The sequence below is a fragment of the Peromyscus californicus genome, unplaced genomic scaffold, assembly GCF_007827085.1.
Source record: "Peromyscus californicus insignis strain IS unplaced genomic scaffold, ASM782708v3 Scaffold_20__1_contigs__length_68692818, whole genome shotgun sequence".
NCBI lineage: Eukaryota > Metazoa > Chordata > Mammalia > Rodentia > Cricetidae > Peromyscus > Peromyscus californicus.
The window spans coordinates 43,708,201-43,726,994 of NW_026294503.1; the positions used below are offsets into that span (position 1 = coordinate 43,708,201).

General features: G+C 51.2%; 1 protein-coding gene and 1 long non-coding RNA gene across 2 annotated transcripts in view; one reads left to right on the forward strand and one right to left on the reverse strand.

Moving 5' to 3' along the window:
- Positions 1 to 6,271: 6,271 nt before the first annotated feature.
- Positions 6,272 to 9,785, reverse strand: LOC128116736 (uncharacterized). Its single transcript, XR_008220581.1, has 2 exons — positions 9,542 to 9,785; positions 6,272 to 6,749 (listed from the first exon to the last, which is right to left on the reverse strand). It is a non-coding gene; the product is annotated as an uncharacterized LOC128116736 (long non-coding RNA).
- Positions 9,786 to 9,998: 213 nt separating this feature from the next.
- The window catches only part of Gga1 (golgi associated, gamma adaptin ear containing, ARF binding protein 1), a 19,483-nt gene continuing 10,687 nt past the window's right edge, over positions 9,999 to 18,794 (forward strand). The window contains exons 1-6 of the mRNA XM_052748297.1: positions 9,999 to 10,339; positions 13,275 to 13,359; positions 14,468 to 14,543; positions 15,905 to 16,003; positions 16,822 to 16,945; positions 18,378 to 18,478. Of these exons, the coding sequence (XP_052604257.1) occupies positions 10,297 to 10,339; positions 13,275 to 13,359; positions 14,468 to 14,543; positions 15,905 to 16,003; positions 16,822 to 16,945; positions 18,378 to 18,478 (528 nt within the window). The 5' untranslated portion in view covers positions 9,999 to 10,296. The remainder of the gene's footprint in view (positions 10,340 to 13,274; positions 13,360 to 14,467; positions 14,544 to 15,904; positions 16,004 to 16,821; positions 16,946 to 18,377; positions 18,479 to 18,794) is intronic.

The following is an 18,794-nucleotide window of genomic DNA, read 5'->3' on the forward strand; positions in this document are numbered from 1 at the left end:
CCAGCATGTAGACGGCCCGTTGTCGGATTCCATAACCTGTGTCGTGTCTACAGCCATAGGCCCTACCTCCCTGAAGGCACCCAGTCTCGCCTCACCTGTCATGTAAACCAATCCAATAAATCCCATTTAATATATGTTCACCGGGCGGTGGTGGCTCACGCCTTTAATCCCAGCACTCGGGAGGCAGAGCCAGGCGGATCTCTGTGAGTTCAAGGCCAGCCTGGGCTACCAAGTGAGTTCCAGGAAAGGCGCAAAGCTACACAGAGAAACCCTGTCTAGAAAAACAAAATAATAATAATAATAATAATATTAATAATAATAATAATAATAATAATAATAATAATAAATAAATATATGTTCATGTTATTGCTTCTGTTTCTCTAGAGGACCCCGAGTAAGACAAGTACCATGAGTTTAAAGCCAGCCTGGGCTACAAAGGAAATTCTAATCTATCCTGTGCTTCAGAGTGAGACTTTGTTTCAAAAACACAAACCAAAAATGGTTTCAAGGTATATTTACAACCATTTAAAAAAAATTAATAATGGGGGTCAGAGAAATGGATCAGTGGTTAAGGGCACCGGCTACTCTTCCAGAGGTCCTGAGTTCAATGCCCAGCAACCACATAGTGGTTCACAATCGTCTATAGTGGGATCTGATGCCCTCTTCTGGCATAAAGGCATACATGCAGATAGAGCACTCATATACATAAACTAAATAAATAAATCTTTTTTAAATATCAACAGTGTAATATTTGAAAAGAATGTTTTGTGCATTAATTGGGCAACATGTGAACAACAGCATGTGAATAATATCAGTGAAGGGACTCTACAAAGTCAGAGTTGGGGCTGAAGTTCACAGGACAAGCCTCTGCTTGAAGGCCCCAACCTCTGGGCCTTTTTCGTTCGGTGCTAGAGACCAGCTCTGGGGCCTTGAACATGCTGGGCAAGGGCTCCGCAGCTGAACTGCATCCCAGGCCTCAGCCTCTGAAGTCAAGTCCGCAGTCCTGCCACAGAGCTCAGGCACAATCAGGAAAGACAGGGTGTTTGCTGCCTCCTGGTGGCCACTAAGAGAATAATCTAAGAGGAAAACAGCTTGTAAATTAGGGAGTATTGACCTCAAAGCAAAAATAATTAATTAATTAATTAAGGCATGCATGGGATTAAGAAAAAATACTCCATGGGGTTGGAGAGACGGCTCAGCAGTTAGGTGAGCTTGCTGCTTTTGCAGAGGTTTGATCTTTTGCAGAGGTTTGATCTCTAGTATCCACCTCAGGTGACTCAGAGCCATATGTAATTGCAGCTTAGGTGATCTGACGCCCTCTTCTGGCCTCCAAGGGCACCCGCACATGCATGCAAATATACCTAAAAAGATAATAAAACAACTCGTTTTTACAAAGGGAAAAATGCCTTACACAGAACAGTCTTGTTCTGTGAAGGGACACCATCACCCTTATAAAAGAAAAGCATTTAATTGGAGACTTGCTTACAGTTTCAGAGGGTTAGTCCGTGATTATCATGGCAGGAAGCAGACAGACATGGCACTGGAGCAGTAGCTGAGACCTCTGTATTCTGGTCTGCAGGAAGGGAGAGAAAGAGACACCGGGCCTGGCCTAGGCTTTTGAAACCTCAAAGCCCACCCCACACCCTGGAACACACCTCCCCCAACAAGGCCACACCTCCTAATTCTTCCCAAACAGTTCCACTAGCTGGGGACCAAGCATTCAAATATGTGAGCCTATGGGGGCCATTCTCATTCAAACCACTACACTCAGCTTAAAAGCACAAACAAGTTTTACCTCAGCCTCCAGGTACCCGGATCCCACACCATCTCATGCTTCCTTCCAGGAACATTTAACAGCCACACAGGAAAGCACAAGTACACATGCTATGCTGTATCTGGGTTCTTTCCCTTTTTAATCTGATGTGGTGATGCACGCCTAGAATCCCAGAACTCAGGAAGTAGAGACAGAACAGTCAGATCAGTCTTAGGTATGTAACAGGTTCTAGACTAGCCTGGGCTGCCTGAGACCCAAACAGTACACAAATACGTAAGAACAATATATCCTGAAAACTGTTCCACATCTACCCTGGACCATTTCGTTTTGTTTTGTAATCTTATGGTATGTGTATGAGTATTGTGCCTGCGTGTGTATGTGTAGACCACGTGTATGTCTGGTGCTTGTGGAGGTCAGAACTGTTGTGAGCTGACATGGATGCTGGGAATTGAACCCAGCCAATGCTCTTAACTACAGAGTTATCTCTCCAGCCCCTACCCTGGGCTGTGTGGAGCCAGTCTCCAATAATGGATTCCTGGATTGTGTTTTTCTTTCTTTCATTGTAGTGTGTGTGTGTGTGTGTGTGTGTGTGTGTGTGTGTGTGTGTGTACATGTCCTTGTATCCCACCCCAGCTGTGGAGGCCAGAGGACTACTTTCTGGAGTCTGTTCTCTCCATTATATGGTTCTAGAGATCAAACTCAGGCCCTCGGGCTTGGCGGCAAGCACCTTTACCCGCTGAGTCAGCTCACCAGCCCACTTAGGTTGTTTCTAATCCCCGGCTTTTGTAAGTGAAGCTGCATGGTGATCCTTGAACTTAGTACTTTGGATGATGATTTCTGGAAAGAGCATCCACCAATACTGGAGATCAAACTTAGGGCCTCACACTTGCTAGGCAGGGGCCCTACCATTCAGTTATACCCCCAGCATTTTTTCTATGTTTTTTTGTTTTGTTTTGTTTTGTTTTTTTTTTGGTTTTTCGAGACAGGGTTTCTCTGTGTAGCTTTGCGCCTTTCCTGGGACTCACTTGGTAGCCCAGGCCGGCCTCGAACTCACAGAGATCCGCCTGGCTCTGCCTCCCGAGTGCTGGGATTAAGGGTGTGCGCCACCACCGCCCGGCTTTCTATGTTTTTATTTAGAAACAAGATCTAACTATGTCACCATGCTGGCCTTGAACCCACTCTAGTCCAGGGAAGATGTCCTGAGTCCCTGGAATGACAGACCTGTGTCATCAGGCCTGGCTACTCACAACATTTCTTGAAGTATGTGTTACTGTCTCCATTCTACAGATGAACAAACCGACACTCAGAGACACTAGCTCCCTTACCCGGGCAGATCCAGGCATGACTCATGCTAGGTCACCAGCCCTTCTGTGTAAATTAGACAAAGACATGAGCCGCACTAGGGGGAGGACTTTGCCAGATTAAAATGGGCTGAATTTCTGGGCTTGGTGATCCGAAGGGTGCCCAGTTTGCCCAATCCATCACCAAGGCTGTATGCAGTTCCTAGGCCTAAGAGGGTTATGGGTTCAGATCTAGGAGACTGAGGAGAAAGTCATGGGTGTGAATCAGATTTGGACCAGTTATTTGCTTCCATTCTTTGCAGCCTCTGCTGGGAGCCGGGCCTAGGAGCGATGTAGGAAGCAGACAGAGAGGGCTCTCACATAACCCAGATTCCAGCCCTGCCGGGACAGGCAGCTTCAAGTGTCCCATGGGACAGAGGGAAGGAACACAGCAATTCTGGGGTGGCCATTTATAACTTATTTATTATTGTGATGGGGTGGGGGTGCTTGAGTGTCCTGTGTGGAGGTCAAAGGACAACTCAAAGGAGTCAGTTCCCTCCTTCCACCGTGTGGGACCCGGGCCTGGTCATCAGCCTGTCAGCCTTGGCTGTGAGTGCCCTCACAGCTCAGCCACCAGCCCAAAACATTTTTGATCAACTGTCCACGAAGGCTGGTTGATCTTTCTCTTCGTGGGAAATACAATGAAATCCTTGCTAGATGACAAGCACGCCACACAAAAAAAATGCACAAAAGAATTAAGAGCATGGCAGGGAGGCAGAGGAAAAAAATCTTGTTCTGATTAAATGTTCTGATTGTAATAGACTTGTTCTGATTATCACAAACGAGGGTACACAAGCCGTAACCCCAGAATTTGGGAGACTAAGGTAGAAAGACCAAGTTAGAAAACTAGAGACTAGCCACATGTCTAGTAAAAACATGTCTCCTAAAAACAAAACAAAACAAACAAACAAAAAAAAAAAAACCAAAGAAACAACAACAAAAACCCACACGTTTGTAGGTTAGCCTGGGTTTGGCCTTGGGTTCTATTTTCGTGTCCTGTGTGCTGATTTGAGATAAGATTTTAGATAAGATTCTATGGTGATATTTTATTTGTGCTGAAATGTGATTTTATTTGTATGTTAATAAAAAAAAGTTGCCTGGAGATCAGAGCTAAAAGCAAGCCATTTAGCAGAAGTCTGGCAGTGGTGGCACACGCCCTTAATCCCATCACATGGCAGGCAGAGTCTCTGTGTGGTCAAGGACACAGCCAAGCGGTGACCCTAACCTTTAATCCCAGTACCAACCAAAGAGACCTGGAGGTCTATATAGACAGGCAGTGACGAGGAAATCATGTGCTTGGGTTTAGTTGGGTTTAGAGCCAATGAGACAGTAGAACAGAAAGGCAATAAAAAGACAGGTCACACAGGAGAAGGTCTCTCTCTCAGGGGAAGGACGGCAGTGAGTGGTAAGCTAAAGGCTATTCGCTAGTGCTCTGACCTCTTGGGCTTTTAACTCTGTATTTGGCTCTGTGTTTCTTATTTAATAAGACCGTTTAGAATTTCATCTACAAGATTCTGTAGCTCAAGCTGTCCTGGAATTCACTATGTAGCTCAGGCTACCCTCAAACCCACAGTGATCCTCCTGTCTCAGCCTCCAAAGTGCTAAAACCACCATGTGCAGCTCCAAAGGTCATATCTATAGAAATTTGTTTCTCATTCTAAACAAGTGTATGTTTGCACTCAAAAATTATTTTTGTTTACAATTTTATTTTTAAAGATTTTTATTGTTATAATAAATTATTATTATTATTATTATTATTATAAAGACAAGATTTCTCTGTGTAAACCCCCGCTGTCCTGGAACTTGCTTTGTAGACCAGGCTGGCCTGGAACTCACAGAGATCCGCCTGCCTCTGCCTCCAGAATGCTGAGCTTGGAGGCATCTTTGTGGGGGTGGGGAGAGGGACAGGAGTACTCCCGGTGGAGTCTTGGCTGACCTGAAACCCTCTTATGTAGACCAGGCTGGCCTCAATGTCTTTTAAGATGTCCCTAAATTGTTGATAAACTTCAAGCTCCGGAAAAACTTGAACTTCACCTCATCTTATTAACGAATTTCTCACCCTGAACATCTGTTTTTTAAAAAGATCCAAACTCTCTGGATACATAGACGAGGCCAAAGATGTCTGCCAACTCTAAGATTCTCTACATCTGTGGCAACTGTTCCAGCCCCCAGCAGCTGTGAGTGTGACAGAAAGACAAGGAAGTCCTTTCTCAAAGCTTCTCCAAGTGTTTCCTGCTGTCCTTGGACTCCTTGTCCTGCAAGGTGGCAGGGAGACAAAGGGCTAGTGTGCAGATCTGGCAAGCGAGGGGGGTGAAGGCAGGTGCTCTGCAGTTACCTCCGTGCTCGGGGAAGGGAAGAGCAAGGACTGGGTCAAACCCCCGCGCTTGCTGCTGTTCACAGCTGTCCTTCACTGGGATGATTAAATGTCAGACTGGGGATGAGGCTCGGTGGATAGAGGACTTGTCTAGCACGTAACAAAGCCCTAGGTTTAGTGGCCAGCACCACCTAAAGCTGGTGTGGAGCCAGCAGGATGACTCTGAATAAATGCACCAGCCACCAAGCAGATTACCTGAGTCTGGATCCCCTGGTAAGGTAGAAGGATCCACTCCTGAAAGTTGTCCACTGTCTTCCACACATGGGCCATGTTGTATACATACACATGTAAATAAGCATGCAATGATATTCGTAAGATTTGTTTTGTTTGACACAGTGTCTATGTAGCCTTGGTTATCCTACAACTTGCTTTATAGACCAGGCTGGCCTCTAACTCTTGGAGATCTGCCTCCCAAGTGCTGGGATTAAAGGCATGCGCCACTATAAAGATTTTAAGTGTGTGTGTGTACACATGAGTGCAGAAGGCCAGAGGTGTCATATCCTCCTGGGGCTGGAGTAACTGGAGTCAACCAATGGAGTGCCAGGAACTGTACTTGGGTCCCCTGCAAGAGCAGAGCTCACAATCTGTAACAGTCTGTAACTCCTGTTCCAGAGGATCCAATGCCCTCTGCCCCGCCGTAGCTCACTGCAGAGAGCTGGACACTGGCATTCATTTTTTTCAGTGCATATTTATCGAACATGGCAGGGGAGGAGAAGCTTCCTCAGCCTTCCTGGAGTTCCTGGCTAGGTCTGAAATAAAACTGACCAAGACAGATCCACAGGATGGAAGTGTAACGAATTTATTTAATCAGTTTTCTATGACAGGTCACTTTAGAAGGAAGGCCCGAAGACCCTGAGTGAGCTCTCCATTTTCATGCTCCCGTTTGATGAAGCAGAAACAGCCATGCAGAATGCAACTGGGCAAGAGTGTGGTCTGATGGAGAGGGTGATGGGGAGGCCCAGCAAGGCCCAGCTGCCCTTCTTCCTCCAGGGTGTGATGGGGAAGCCCAGCTGCCCTTCTTCCTCCAGGGTATGATGGGGAAGCCCAGCTGTCCTTCTTCCTCCAGGGTGTGAGGCAGGCCCCCTCTGAGATGAAGGTCTTGTAGCCTACTATTAGAGGTATGCAGATAGATGAGAGCACCTCTTCCCCAAAAAGGCTGGGGAGTTTGCGGAGGGCCAGGTTTGTGAACAGGCTTTAGATAGGGGGTGCTAGTTTCTATGACTCACTTTGGGTGTGAGGAATTCTAGTTTCTGTGGTCTGCCTGGAGGGAAAGAGAGAAGGAAGGGAGAAAGGATGGCAGGAGGTGAGTAGGCCTCTTTCCGGTTTTCTTCAGATCCACATGCAATGTGTAGAGGGCTTTCTAAAGGCCCGGGCACGGCAAACATGGCGCCAGCAGGTCTTGCCCTCTCCACTTGCTAAACCATTAGATTACATTCCTAAAGCTGACCACCCAGGCCTATTCTCTTATTTGGCCACTTCCTTATGTCTAATCCATTCCTGAGGCTGATCACCAAGGTCCAACTATCAAAACGCCAAGGTCCAGCCCCGAAGTTCATTATTTGGCTATTCTAACATGCCCAGTCAGGACTTACCAACTCATCCTAACAGACATCCTTTTCTCCTTAAAAACCACTTCTGCAAAGACATTTGCTGCTGTCTCTGCCTGATGCAGAGGCAGCACCCCTGCTTGTCCCCTCCCAGGTAAATAAAATCTCGTCTGTGCTGAGAATTTGGTGTCTGGACGTTCTGTGCCAACTCTGAGACTCCTTCAACGTGGGCAGGTGCCACGATTTGCGGCACCAGGCTCTGAGCCCCAGCACCTTCTGGACACCAGCAAATGCCTTAGGTTTCAGGAGATTGTGGTAATTAGCACTGTCAACTCCACAGATCTAAAGCACCTGGGTGATGAGCTGCTGGGCATGCCTTGGGAAGATTATCTTGACTGAGTATATGGAGGCAGGAAGATCTGCCCACTGTGGGTGGCACCATCCCCTATTAGGATCCTGGACTGTGTACATGGAAAAAGGGAGCTGAGCGGCAGCTTGGATTCAGCACTCTCACTGTTTCCCAGGTGCGGATGTGATGTGGCCAGTTCCTTCAGGTTCCACCAAGATGGACTGCACCCTTGAACTGAGGGCCAGAACAAAGCCTGTCCCCTTTAAATTGCTTTTGTCAGAGTTTGTTTTTTTTTTTTTTTTTTTTTTGGTTTTTTCGAGACAGGGTTTCTCTGTGTAGCTTTGCGCCTTTCCTGGAACTCACTTGGTAGCCCAGGCTGGCCTCGAACTCACAGAGATCCGCCTGGCTCTGCCTCCCGAGTGCTGGGATTAAAGGCGTGCGCCACCACCGCCCGGCCTAAGATGTGTTTGTATTTTTTTGTTGTTGTTGTTTTTTCAAGACAGGGTTTTTCTGTGTAGTTTTGCGCCTTTCCTGGAACTCGCTTTGGAGACCAGGCTGGCCTCGAACTCACAGAGATCCGCCTGGCTCTGCCTCAAAAGTGCTGGGACTAAAGGCATTCGCCACCACCGCCACCTTGTCAGAGTATTTTATCACAGCAATGGGAAAAGAAACTCAGACAGAGATTCACCAGATGCATTTCCTCGGGGATGAAGTTTCCTAGACAGTTAAGGTTCTGGATGGGGAGAGACACAAACCATAAGCATGCAAAGAAATACATAGCAGGGGACTGTGGGTAGAGCCCAGTTGGTAAAGTGTCTGCCTATCATGTATGTATGAAATGTCTTAGGTTCAATCCCCAGCACCATATAAATCATCAGCTTGGGCTAAAAAGACTTTGTCTGGGGGCTGGAGAGATGGCTCAGCGGTTAAGAGCACTGGTTGCTCTTCCAGGGGACCCAGGTTCAATTCCCAGCACCCACATGGCAGCTCACAATTGCCTTTGTAACACCAGTTCCAGGGAATCTGGCACCCCCACACAGACACATATGCAGGCAAAACACCAATGCACATAAAATAAATCTTTAAAAAAAAAAAAAGGTTTCGTCTGAAGAGAAATGGAAACTGAGGTGACTAGAGAGATGTTGCTCTATTGGTGGAGTATTTGCTTAGCTCAGAAAGCCCTAATCCCTTGCAGGTGTGGTGGTACACTCTGAGGTGGCAAAAAGAGGATCAGAGAAGTTCAAGTCCTGCCTAGGCTACATAAGACCCTGCCTCTGGCGCCTCCCCCCACTCCCAAAAGTGCCTGTGAATGGGCGATCTGACTCTAAATCAATCGGGCAAACGCAGTTTGGGTTTTATTTCATTAACAATTTCAATAATAAAAGAAAGAAAGAGGGCCAAGCCCATCTCGTGCCAGCTTTTCTTGAGGGACTATACACACATATCCCCTCCTGTGTCTTATGGGTTGCGGCAGAGAATGACACGTCGCAGAGAACGCTGGGTTCAGTTGAAAAACCGACTGAAATGAGGTCACTGTGGTTCTGCAAGGTGAATCTAGATCCCTCCCCAAGGCCACAGGCTCGCGGAACTGGATTCGCCGGTTCCTCGGTCTCAGATGCTCTTTAACTCTCCCTGGCGCGGGCTCGCTGGAGAGGGCACCAGTGGCCACTTCCCAGGCTGGCCGCCAGGGACGACAGAGAGCAACTGACTGGGCATTCCTGAGACCTGCCCAAGGCGACCCGCAGAGGATGAAAAGAAGCGGGTGAGAGAACGGAGGAGTATTTCGCATTGTTGCTACCTGAACCCCCGCCCCCAAAGAGCCAAGACTCCGTCACTATCCCAGTTTGGGGAATGAGACCCTCTCATTTTGTTACCACCCTTCGGGCTTCCCTTGTGTGTGTCGTGTGCTTTGAGATAGGATATTCCCCATCGGACTTCAACTGTTGATCCCCTGCCTCCGTCTGACAAGTGCCGGCGTTATGACGTGTGAGAGCACGCCCAGCTCCTCATCACCTTGTGGGCTATATATCTGTGGCCTTTCTCTCCAGTGCTGGTCACAGAATAATCGAAGTGCATTGAGCTCTTCACGGGTTTGCAAGAAGGAAGTACCGGGTGCAAGCTCTCTGACCCTTGGGTGATTACAGGCATACTCATTACCTGGCTTCCGGGTTTGAGGAATAGATTCATGGGGAAAAAATACTTAGCCCCCGGCTGGGCGTAGTGACGCACTCCTTTAATCTCGGCACTTGGGAGGCAGAGATCAAGGGATCTCATGAGTTCCGGGTCAGCCTGGTCTACAGAGCGATTTCCAGGACAGCCAGGACAACATCGTGAAACTCGTCTCAAAGGGAAGAAAAAAAATGCTTAGACCCATGTCTGGGGCATTAAGGGCTAAACAAACGTTAGCTTAACTTCGTCATTTTCGCTTTGGCCACTGTGCCCAGTCGCCCTTTTAAGGGACACTGCCACTTTTCCCACTTAAGCGGAAGTACCCCTAGGGGCTCCGGAAGTGACTTCAGAGCCCCTCAGAAACATGGCCCCGGAGCGTTGTTCCGGAAGCGGTCACGGGTATCTGCGTGACGCTGACCGAGTTAGAGCGTCCCGTGGTGTTTCTATGGTGCCGCCCGCAAACCCCAGGCTCTCCGCTTCCTTTCCCGCCTGAACGCCCGGAGCTGCGAGGCCGCCGGCGGATCCCACCCGCGAAGCTGCCAGCCGCCCGGGGGAGGGGTTGGCAAGGAGGTGACGCTCTGGGCGACCCCGTCTGCGTCTCGATGGTGCCCAGCGCTCCAGCGCACCGTTCCGACTCCTCCGGGCGGACGCGGCCCCTTTAACCGGCCGAGGGCGGGGCCAAGGAGTTCCCGCGAGAGCGGCGGGGGGCGGGGGGGCGGTGCCGAGGCGGGGGCCCGTGGCGGATGGAGCCCGCGATGGAGCCGGAGACTCTGGAGGCGCGAATCAGTGAGTGTCCGGGAGGGGCGCGGGCCGGACCGGAACCGGAACCGGGGGCGCGAGGTTGGCCCCTCTCCCGGCGGGGGCGGGGTCCGCGCGCCCCCTCCTCACGCCCCGCCCCCGGACCCAGGAGGGGCGGCGCCCCAGTTCGCCGCTCGGACCCTGGCAGCTGCGCAGCCAGGCTGTGAGCGGGCGCCGCCCACCCACCCGATGACCTGGTTGCCGAGAGCACCCCCAAACCCTGAGGGCCCTGACTGCTGCACCCAAGGGCAGCCCCTCGAGTCCTCCCTTTGCGGGACCCCACTAGCTCAAGGCCTGAGTCTTTTCACCCTGTGCTCGCAGCTAGTCCCGGGTCCAGGAACGGGTGGACTCCTGGCCCATCTCATCCTGCTCTGGCCATGCTGGGAGAAGCTCCCAGTGCTTAAGCTTAGAAGGGTCCCGTCTCAGACTCCATAAAGAAATCCAAGTTCTCTGTCACTACACCCAGCCCAGCCCCGCTCCACATCCCAGATTGCTTTCCCAGCTCCTCCTGAGCTTGCTCCCAAGGCCTCTGCCCTTGCTTCCTGTCTCCTTAGAAACAGCTTCCTACAACTCTGGCTTCCAAGCCCCCAGCCCCTCCCTCTGCTCTCCCTGTTCCACCGTGCTGAAGATCCTTGGCTTTGCCAACCCCATTCCTAGACTCTGCCCCTGGGAGCTGCAGGCTGCCTCTTCTGGTCCATCTAGTGACAGGTCTCTCCCAAGGCCTTTCTGGATGGGGCTATCAGCTGAACCTCTTGGCCTCAGGTACACCAAGGACCTGTGCAGGGTGATGTGGGAAGTCATGGCCAGCACCTTTGAAGCCAGTCTGGAACAGAGTTGAACCAGGAGACTGAATCCAAACCACACCATCTGGGGGAATGTAGGAGAGTCAGCCTGGCAGTGGGGGAGGGGAGGGTGGGAGAAGACACTCACTGGCGGTGGACTGGAGATACCACAACTTCACAGGTCTCAGGAGGTTACAGGTAAAGGGTAGCTTCTAGGGAGGACCATAGATGCTTTCACCATCAGAAGAGTCACACCCAGTTGTAAAACACCCCTCCTCAAGTACTCTTCCCTGCCACCTGCCAGGGGAGATGCTCCCCCAGGTGGAGACTGGGGGGAAGGGAGGGGGCCTGTCTCCTCCCGCTCTAAGATCCTTAGTTTGCTGAATGCTGGGGAGAAGCTGGTCTGGGCAGTCAGAGTTTCCTTTTCCCTGGCTCTGACTGGCTCCACCCTCGCTGGAGCTCACATGCCTTTGACACTTCGAAGGACTTCCTGTTTTAGCCCTTTTCCCAGCTGTCCCCTTTCCAGTGTTCAGTCCTTGGCCATTGTGGGGGACAGTAAATGTGCAGCCTTCCCCGAGGAAGCAGGAGATGTCCCTGGTGTTGCTGGGGGCTCACTGGTGACTTCTGTTCCTTTTAAGGACTGGAGGGTCCCCGCAAGGCTTGTGGGATAGATTTGTACCAAGATAACTCTTCTTCAGCCCTCTGCCCAGCCATATTGCCTCTGAGCCCCTAGGAGAGAGCAGTCTAACCCAGGGCCTCCCATTCTTTCTGCCCACTCTGCCCGTCTTTACAGCCAGCCCTTCTGTGATCGCTAATCTGAGTCGTCAGCACTGCCTTGTTTAGGCCAGTGAGCTTCAGGAGAGCAGGGCTTTTGTCTACCACTGTATTTTTTAAAAATAAATATGGATCGAGTGAATAGCTGCCAGGCACTAGGGTGTCTAGGCCCCCAGGCATAGCATAGATCCCCAGCTGGGCGGGTGCCACATACTGGGCCCTAGCCTCCTCCCGTCTACAGATCTTTCACAGCCCCACCTCTTAGGCTGTGACCTTCTGCACCCCCAGCATGGGCAGAAGTATCTGGGCACCAGGGGGACACTGCAACCTCACCACGCACGAAGCATTTCTCATTCGACCTGTGATTGGTTCGCTCTACGAGTGGGGAAATGGGGTTCAGGGAGGTTGTATTACATACTAGACCTTCACTTGGCCAGTGTTGGGGGCTCGAGAAGGGGATTGTCTGGTATTATTGACCACGCTCCTCTTTGCTGTTACTCATTCCTGCATTCCAACTTTCCCGGCCTCATCCTGCCTACCACTGATCCCTCCTCCATCCGTTCCTTCTCTCACACACTGAGGGGAGATGGTGTGTTCACGGTGGCAGAGGTCACAGTAGCACTGTGTAACAGTCCACTTGGGCCCACAGCAAAGAACAGTCAGGGACATAACCACTGCCACCCTGGGCAGAAGCGAGGGACTAGAGAGGACCGTCAGAAGAGGTTTTCCTGAGCCACTCCCCGGGGACAAGGTCTGGCAGAACTAGGCCTGAGGTCCAGGGTACAACATTTCCCAGGCTCGTGTCCTTAGCTGGGCAGATGAGCCCTCAGCCTGGTTAACTCCTTCCAGACTTAGCTGGAATGTTATCTCCTCTGGGCAGCTGCCCTGGCCCCAGGCTGACCCAAGTCTGCTGCTCTGGGTTCCTATGGTTTCTTGGCCACTCACCCTTTCTTGAGAGCCTGGCTTTTCTTGGCCCACTGCCCAGCCTGTAGTTCTTCAAGGACCAGGACCCTGACCTTTCCCTTACCCCTAAATCTCCTGAGTACAGATTCCAGGAGAATGGGGATGCTGTTCTCGAGAACAGAATCAGAGATGGTAAAGTCAGCATGGTGGGTCCAACCATGGAAGGTGGTCCCTGGCTGTCGTCTCTGGAGGTGGGGCCCTTGGGTGGACAGACAGGGTAAGCAGCAGCCCTGTGTGCTTCTGCCCATTGACTTGGCTGGAATGTCGGGGCTCAGACTTGGGGCTGTCCAGCCAGAAATGGAGGGAAGCCTCTCCCATGTGTTCAGTCCCTCCTGACCTTGCAGGGAAGAGTAAGGAGAGGCAGAAATGCCACTAGCCCATACTGACTCCCTCTGCTCCTGCAGACAGAGCCACAAATCCCCTGAACAAGGAGCTGAACTGGGCCAGCATCAACGCTTTCTGCGAACAGCTCAACGAAGACTTTGAGGGGTAGGTGGCTCCACTTGGCTGACACACACAGCAGAACACAGTGTCCTGTCATGCACACTCCAGAACCTGGTCTTGGGCGGGCTAGAGACCCGGTTTCCATTCTAAATGCACCCACAGTTAACAAAGACAGTGGCACTTTTTGCTGGAGGCTACACATAGGCCACCCTCTTTGAGGGGAGCCTTCCTGGACCCATTTTATAAGTGAAGAAACTGAGGCTCAGCAGTTCGCTCTTGAATCTCACCAAGATACTGCAGTCTCGAGCTTGGTCAAATCTCACCCTACTATGTGGCTGATGGTTTATTGGGGCCTTCTAGAGGGCAGACTACACCCTCCCCAAAGGTCCTTCATGTAAAAAAGAACCAGAAGTACCTGGAATACTTGTCCAAAATGCACATGTGGGCTGCCCCTAGAAGTGACTCCCTGAGGGCTTGGACTCCCAGGCTCCTTGGTGCTGCTGGATCGCAGGGACCGAGTCACAGGGTGCTTCTCCTCCACCCTCCTTCCCAGGACAGGTGCTTCCAGCAGCCCTTTGTTTGGGGTTCACGGGCTCTGGGGCAAACGAATCCCACCTCCGATTAGTCTTGGGCAAGCCGTTTGCCGCTCTGACCCTCGCTCTCCTCAGTAGTAGCCTGGAACTGCCAGTGATGCATATGTCGGGGTTACAGGGTTTCCTGCCACTGAGGAAAGCAAGGAGCGGAGGTGCTGGGCGTCACCTCGCATGGCCTTAGCACCCAGGCTGCGGTCACCTGTCCTTACCATCCCGTGTGCAAGCCAGAGACACAGCTGCTTTCGCTTCTGGTGGTGAGGAATTAGAACTCAGGGCCTCACTCACCCATGCTAGGCAGGTGCTCTATCAGTAGGCAACATCTCCAGGCCTGTGTCATAGTTCTTAAAGCCGAAAGGGGCTAAGTGTATACCTCTTGAAGGTCCCTGCCTGCACTGGGTGCCTGGCACTGGCTGTCACCATCCCAGGTCCTGTTTGATCTGGAGAGAGGTGGGCCTTTGTATGTGCTTCACAGGGCCAGTAGAGGGCTGAAGTGCTGCAGTCTAGTGTAGTGACTGTCTCTTTGAGTGACCGTGTCAGCCATGACTGTCCCTTCTCTCCAGGCCTTCACTTGCCACCCGCTTGCTGGCCCACAAGATCCAGTCCCCGCAGGAGTGGGAGGCCATCCAGGCCTTGACGGTAAGAAAAGATCCTGGGGTTCTGTGAGTGACCAGGTGATTCAGTATATAGGTCTGGGCCAGCCTTCAAGGTTCCCAACAGCAGCCACTGGACTAGCCTTCTGTCACAGCTGGGCCTCTGATGGTGGTGGCAGGGATTCTCCACTTCAGCTGCCCAATGGACACCTCCCTGGGATACATGTTAAACACAGTCAGGGCCCTCAGCATGCATGGTTTGGAGTCTGTGTTTGTAAAACTCCCAGGTTCTCTGCAAGGGCTAGACAAGCCACGCGGGATCTGCAGACCCTGGCCAACACTGTCTTCTTCAGTGAGAGCTAGGCTCAGGATTGAGGTTTCTTGGCTATGCCAGGAGCAAAAGAGGTGGGTTGCTATCTGTGCCTCTGTGCACAGCCCACATACCAGCGACCTTGGGACAAGATTGTCCAAGGTCAGGGGAAAATTGCTCTAATTAACCATACATGTTCCAACACATCAGTTTTGGTTTGGGGTTTCTTCCTCGAGTGTGCAAGGTCTTGTAACTTCACGAGTTTGGGAAAGGCCAGAGTAGTGCCAAATAGTTTTGTTTTCTTTTTTTTTTTTTTGGTTTTTCGAGACAGGGTTTCTCTGTGTAGCTTTGCGCCTTTCCTGGAACTCACTTGGTAGTCCAGGCTGGCCTCGAACTCACAGAGATCCGCCTGGCTCTGCCTCCCGAGTGCTGGGATTAAAGGCGTGCGCCACCACCGCCCGGCTAGTTTTGTTTTCTAAGATTATTTATTTATTGTGTTTATACAGTATTCTGCCTGCATGTATGCCTGCAGGCCAGAAGAGGACACCGGATCTTATTATAGATGGTTGTGAGCCACCATGTGGTTGCTGGGAATTGAACTCATGACCTCTGGAAGAGCAGGCAGTGCTCTTAACCTCTGAGCCATCTCTCCAGCCCGCCAAATTGTTTTTTAAAAGAAGAAAAATAAGCCAGGTGGTGGTAATATACGCCTTTAATCCCAGCACTCGGGAGGCAGAGGCAGGCGGATCTCTGTGAGTTCGTGGCCAGCCTGGTCTACAGAGTGAGTTCCAGGACAGCCAGGGCTACACAGTGAAACCATGTTTTAAAAAAATTTAAAAATATGAAAAGAAGAAGAAAATAGTAAAAAGGCCATGTACAAGTGATACCTGGCCCAGGCCATAGAGGAACCTGTAGTCCCTGTAGTCATACTGCAGCCTGAGCAGTGCTGCTCAGTGGAAAACCCCTGACTCGGTGCTCTAGTGGGTGATGAGCAATCGCAGAGACCTTTGAGCCTCTGCACCTTGTGCCCTCAGGGGTCATTCCCTTCCTCTGGGCCCTGGCAAGGTCAGGAACTCCCGTACTGCTTCCTTTCCCAGGTTCTGGAAACATGCATGAAGAGCTGCGGCAAGCGGTTCCATGATGAGGTGGGCAAGTTCCGCTTCCTGAACGAGCTCATCAAGGTCGTGTCTCCCAAGGTGCGTCCTAGCCAAGGCCCAGAAGGCTGGGTCTGGTGGGTTGTAGAAAAAGGATCCCTAGGCCCTCCCTGTTGGAAATCTAGCACAGATCCTTCTCCAGGGCCCAGCTGAGTCAGGAAAGCCTGGCAGCTGAGGAACCACTCAGTGTGCAGGGAGAGCTGATCCCAGGGCACACACATGCTGTCATTGGGTGTGCCCAGCCTAGGTTGCTTAGGTGTCTGACATTTCTCCCTGTCTCCATCACCTAGATGTGGTTTCTGTGAGCCTCAGCATCCAAAGCCACAAACCTGAGTCAGTTATGTTAGCAGATGGGCCACACCCTGGCTACCGACCTTTGGCCTGAGAAGTCCTCCCGGATTGGGTACATATTCGATGCCCAGCCCCCTGCCCTTCCTCTGAGTAGAACTCTGAGTGGGCCGTGCAGCCCCATGTCTCCCAGGAGAGAACTGTGCAGTGAAAGTCTCTTGGCCTAGTTCGATGCTGGAAATAATGTGTGGGGTCTGATGGCTGCACATGAGCCCTTCCTCCTCACCTGGAGCCCTAGGTTCCTTGCTGGGGTCACAAGGTTAAGTTCTTTGTGCTCTGAGGAGGTACTCCTGCTCTGGGCCTCCAAGTTCCGCATGCCCACAATGAGGAAACTGAGTCACAGACAATGAGCACAGCCATTGGGTAGTCCAGCTAAGAACTGAGCTCAGTTTACACCAGGCTGCAGGGCATCTTGGACTTTGGAGGCATCTGGGAGGCTTGGAGGCTTAGGACTTGAGTGAGTGGGGCTGAGCAGTCTCTGAGTCGAACTCTCCTTCTGTATGTCTCTGAAGTACTTGGGCTCCCGGACATCAGAGAAGGTGAAGAATAAGATCTTGGAGCTGCTGTACAGCTGGACAGTCGGCCTGCCTGAGGAGGTGAAGATTTCAGAGGCCTACCAGATGCTGAAGAAGCAGGGTGAGCCTCCACCTGTGGGGTTTCAGGGACCAGTAACATGCCCGGCCTACAGCTCAGGCTCCAGCAGTCTCAGGGTTCTCTACCAGCAAGGCCACAGGTCTCTCCTTAATGTCTCAAGAACACACACACAGCCAGTGGGGCCTCTCTGTGGCTGTGCCTAAGGCCAGCTTCAGTGAAAAAAAAAAGGTGGTATGGGGTCAAGCTTACCTTCAAAGGGTGGCCACAAAGCAGGTGCCCAGGGCCTACGGACGGAGCTGGATTGGCAGAATGCTTGCCTAACATGCATGAGCTCCGGGTTCCGTCCCCAAGAGCGAGTACTCCAGGTATGGTGGTGACACCTAGAATCCCAGCACTGAGGAAGAGGGGCAGGGGAATCTGGAGTTGAAGGGCCACCCTTGGCTACAGAGTGAGTTCAAAAGGATTACATGGTAGCCTTTCTCAAAAAATACGTATAGAAGCTGGAGAGAGCGTTCAGCAGTTCAGAACCCTTGCTGCTCTTCGGAAGGGCCCAGGTTTGCTTTCCTGTACTCCTGAAGTGGCTCACAACACTGGTAACTCCAGCTCTAGGGGATTTGATGCTTTTGACCTCCACATGTGTATACCCACATGGAGACACAGACACCACACATAAAATTCAAAAATAAAAACTATTATATTAATATAGTATGTATATATTAATATATCTTGGATTCAAACCATCTCTGATGGAGTTCACTGTGCAGGTCAGAAGTAGTTTAATCCCAGTACTCAGGAGGCAGAGGCAGGCGTATCTCTGAGAGTTCGAGGCCAGCCTGGTCTACAGAGTGAGTTACAGGGCTACACAGAGAAATCCTGTCTCCAAAAACAAAACAAAAATGTAGTCCAATCCATCAAAGTCCAAAGCTGGTGAGTTGACCTCCCTTTTGTAAAGCCTTTCCAGCCACATGAATGGCCTCCCCCAAGGACCTCTAACTGCCAGGTTCCACCCACAGAACACTGACTGCCCTAAGTGCCGGACCCTGCCCCTACCCTACAGAGTAAAGAACCCAATCTCTGGATGTGAAATCCCACCAATCTCCATCCTGGAAAGCTCCACCCTGAGGAGTTCTACCCCCTCCCCAAGAAACTCTATGAGCCCTGTATCTACTGGAGCAGAACAGACTGAACAGGACACAGGGCTATATCTGCCCAAGCAGAGGCAGTCACCCTCCTGGTTTTCCCTTCAATAAATCTCTTTTGTGAGGTTTGTTGTGTGGTGTGACTTTGGGGTATTCTTCGGCTCCTGGCTGCCAGGATACCTTTGCGTCCGAGCTGTTATACTTACATTTGGTGCTGTGACTTGGATAGACGCCCATGCTTACACCTTTGACCTTGCCACCCTATTCTCATATGCCCCTCCTGATACCTCTGGTCCTGATACCAACTGACAGTATTCTTAACCCTATCTTCCCAGGGATTGTGAAGTCTGACCCCAAGCTTCCAGAAGATGCCATCTTCTCCCTCCCCCCTCCACGACCCAAGAATGTGATCTTTGAAGATGAGGAGAAGTCCAAGGTAAGAGCAGAGGCTTGTGCCCAATGTGATCCCTGTGGAGGTGGCTGTGCGAGGAAGCAGTATTAGCTCCTGCTGAATACACTGGCCCCATGCCAGCATCCGTATTCAGTAAGCACAATTCACGACCCAGGGTTGCTTGAGGAGCTGCACAGCTTTATGTCTTTGTATACCAGTTGACTTGCTTTTGGTTGAAGAAGCATTTCCAAGGCTACCACTGTGGTTTCTGGTGTGTCCGCCTGGAGGTTCCAAAAGCCACAGTGCTCTGGGGAGGGCTGTGTGCTGAGGACATCCTCCTGCTGTGCTCTGTGAGGAGTGT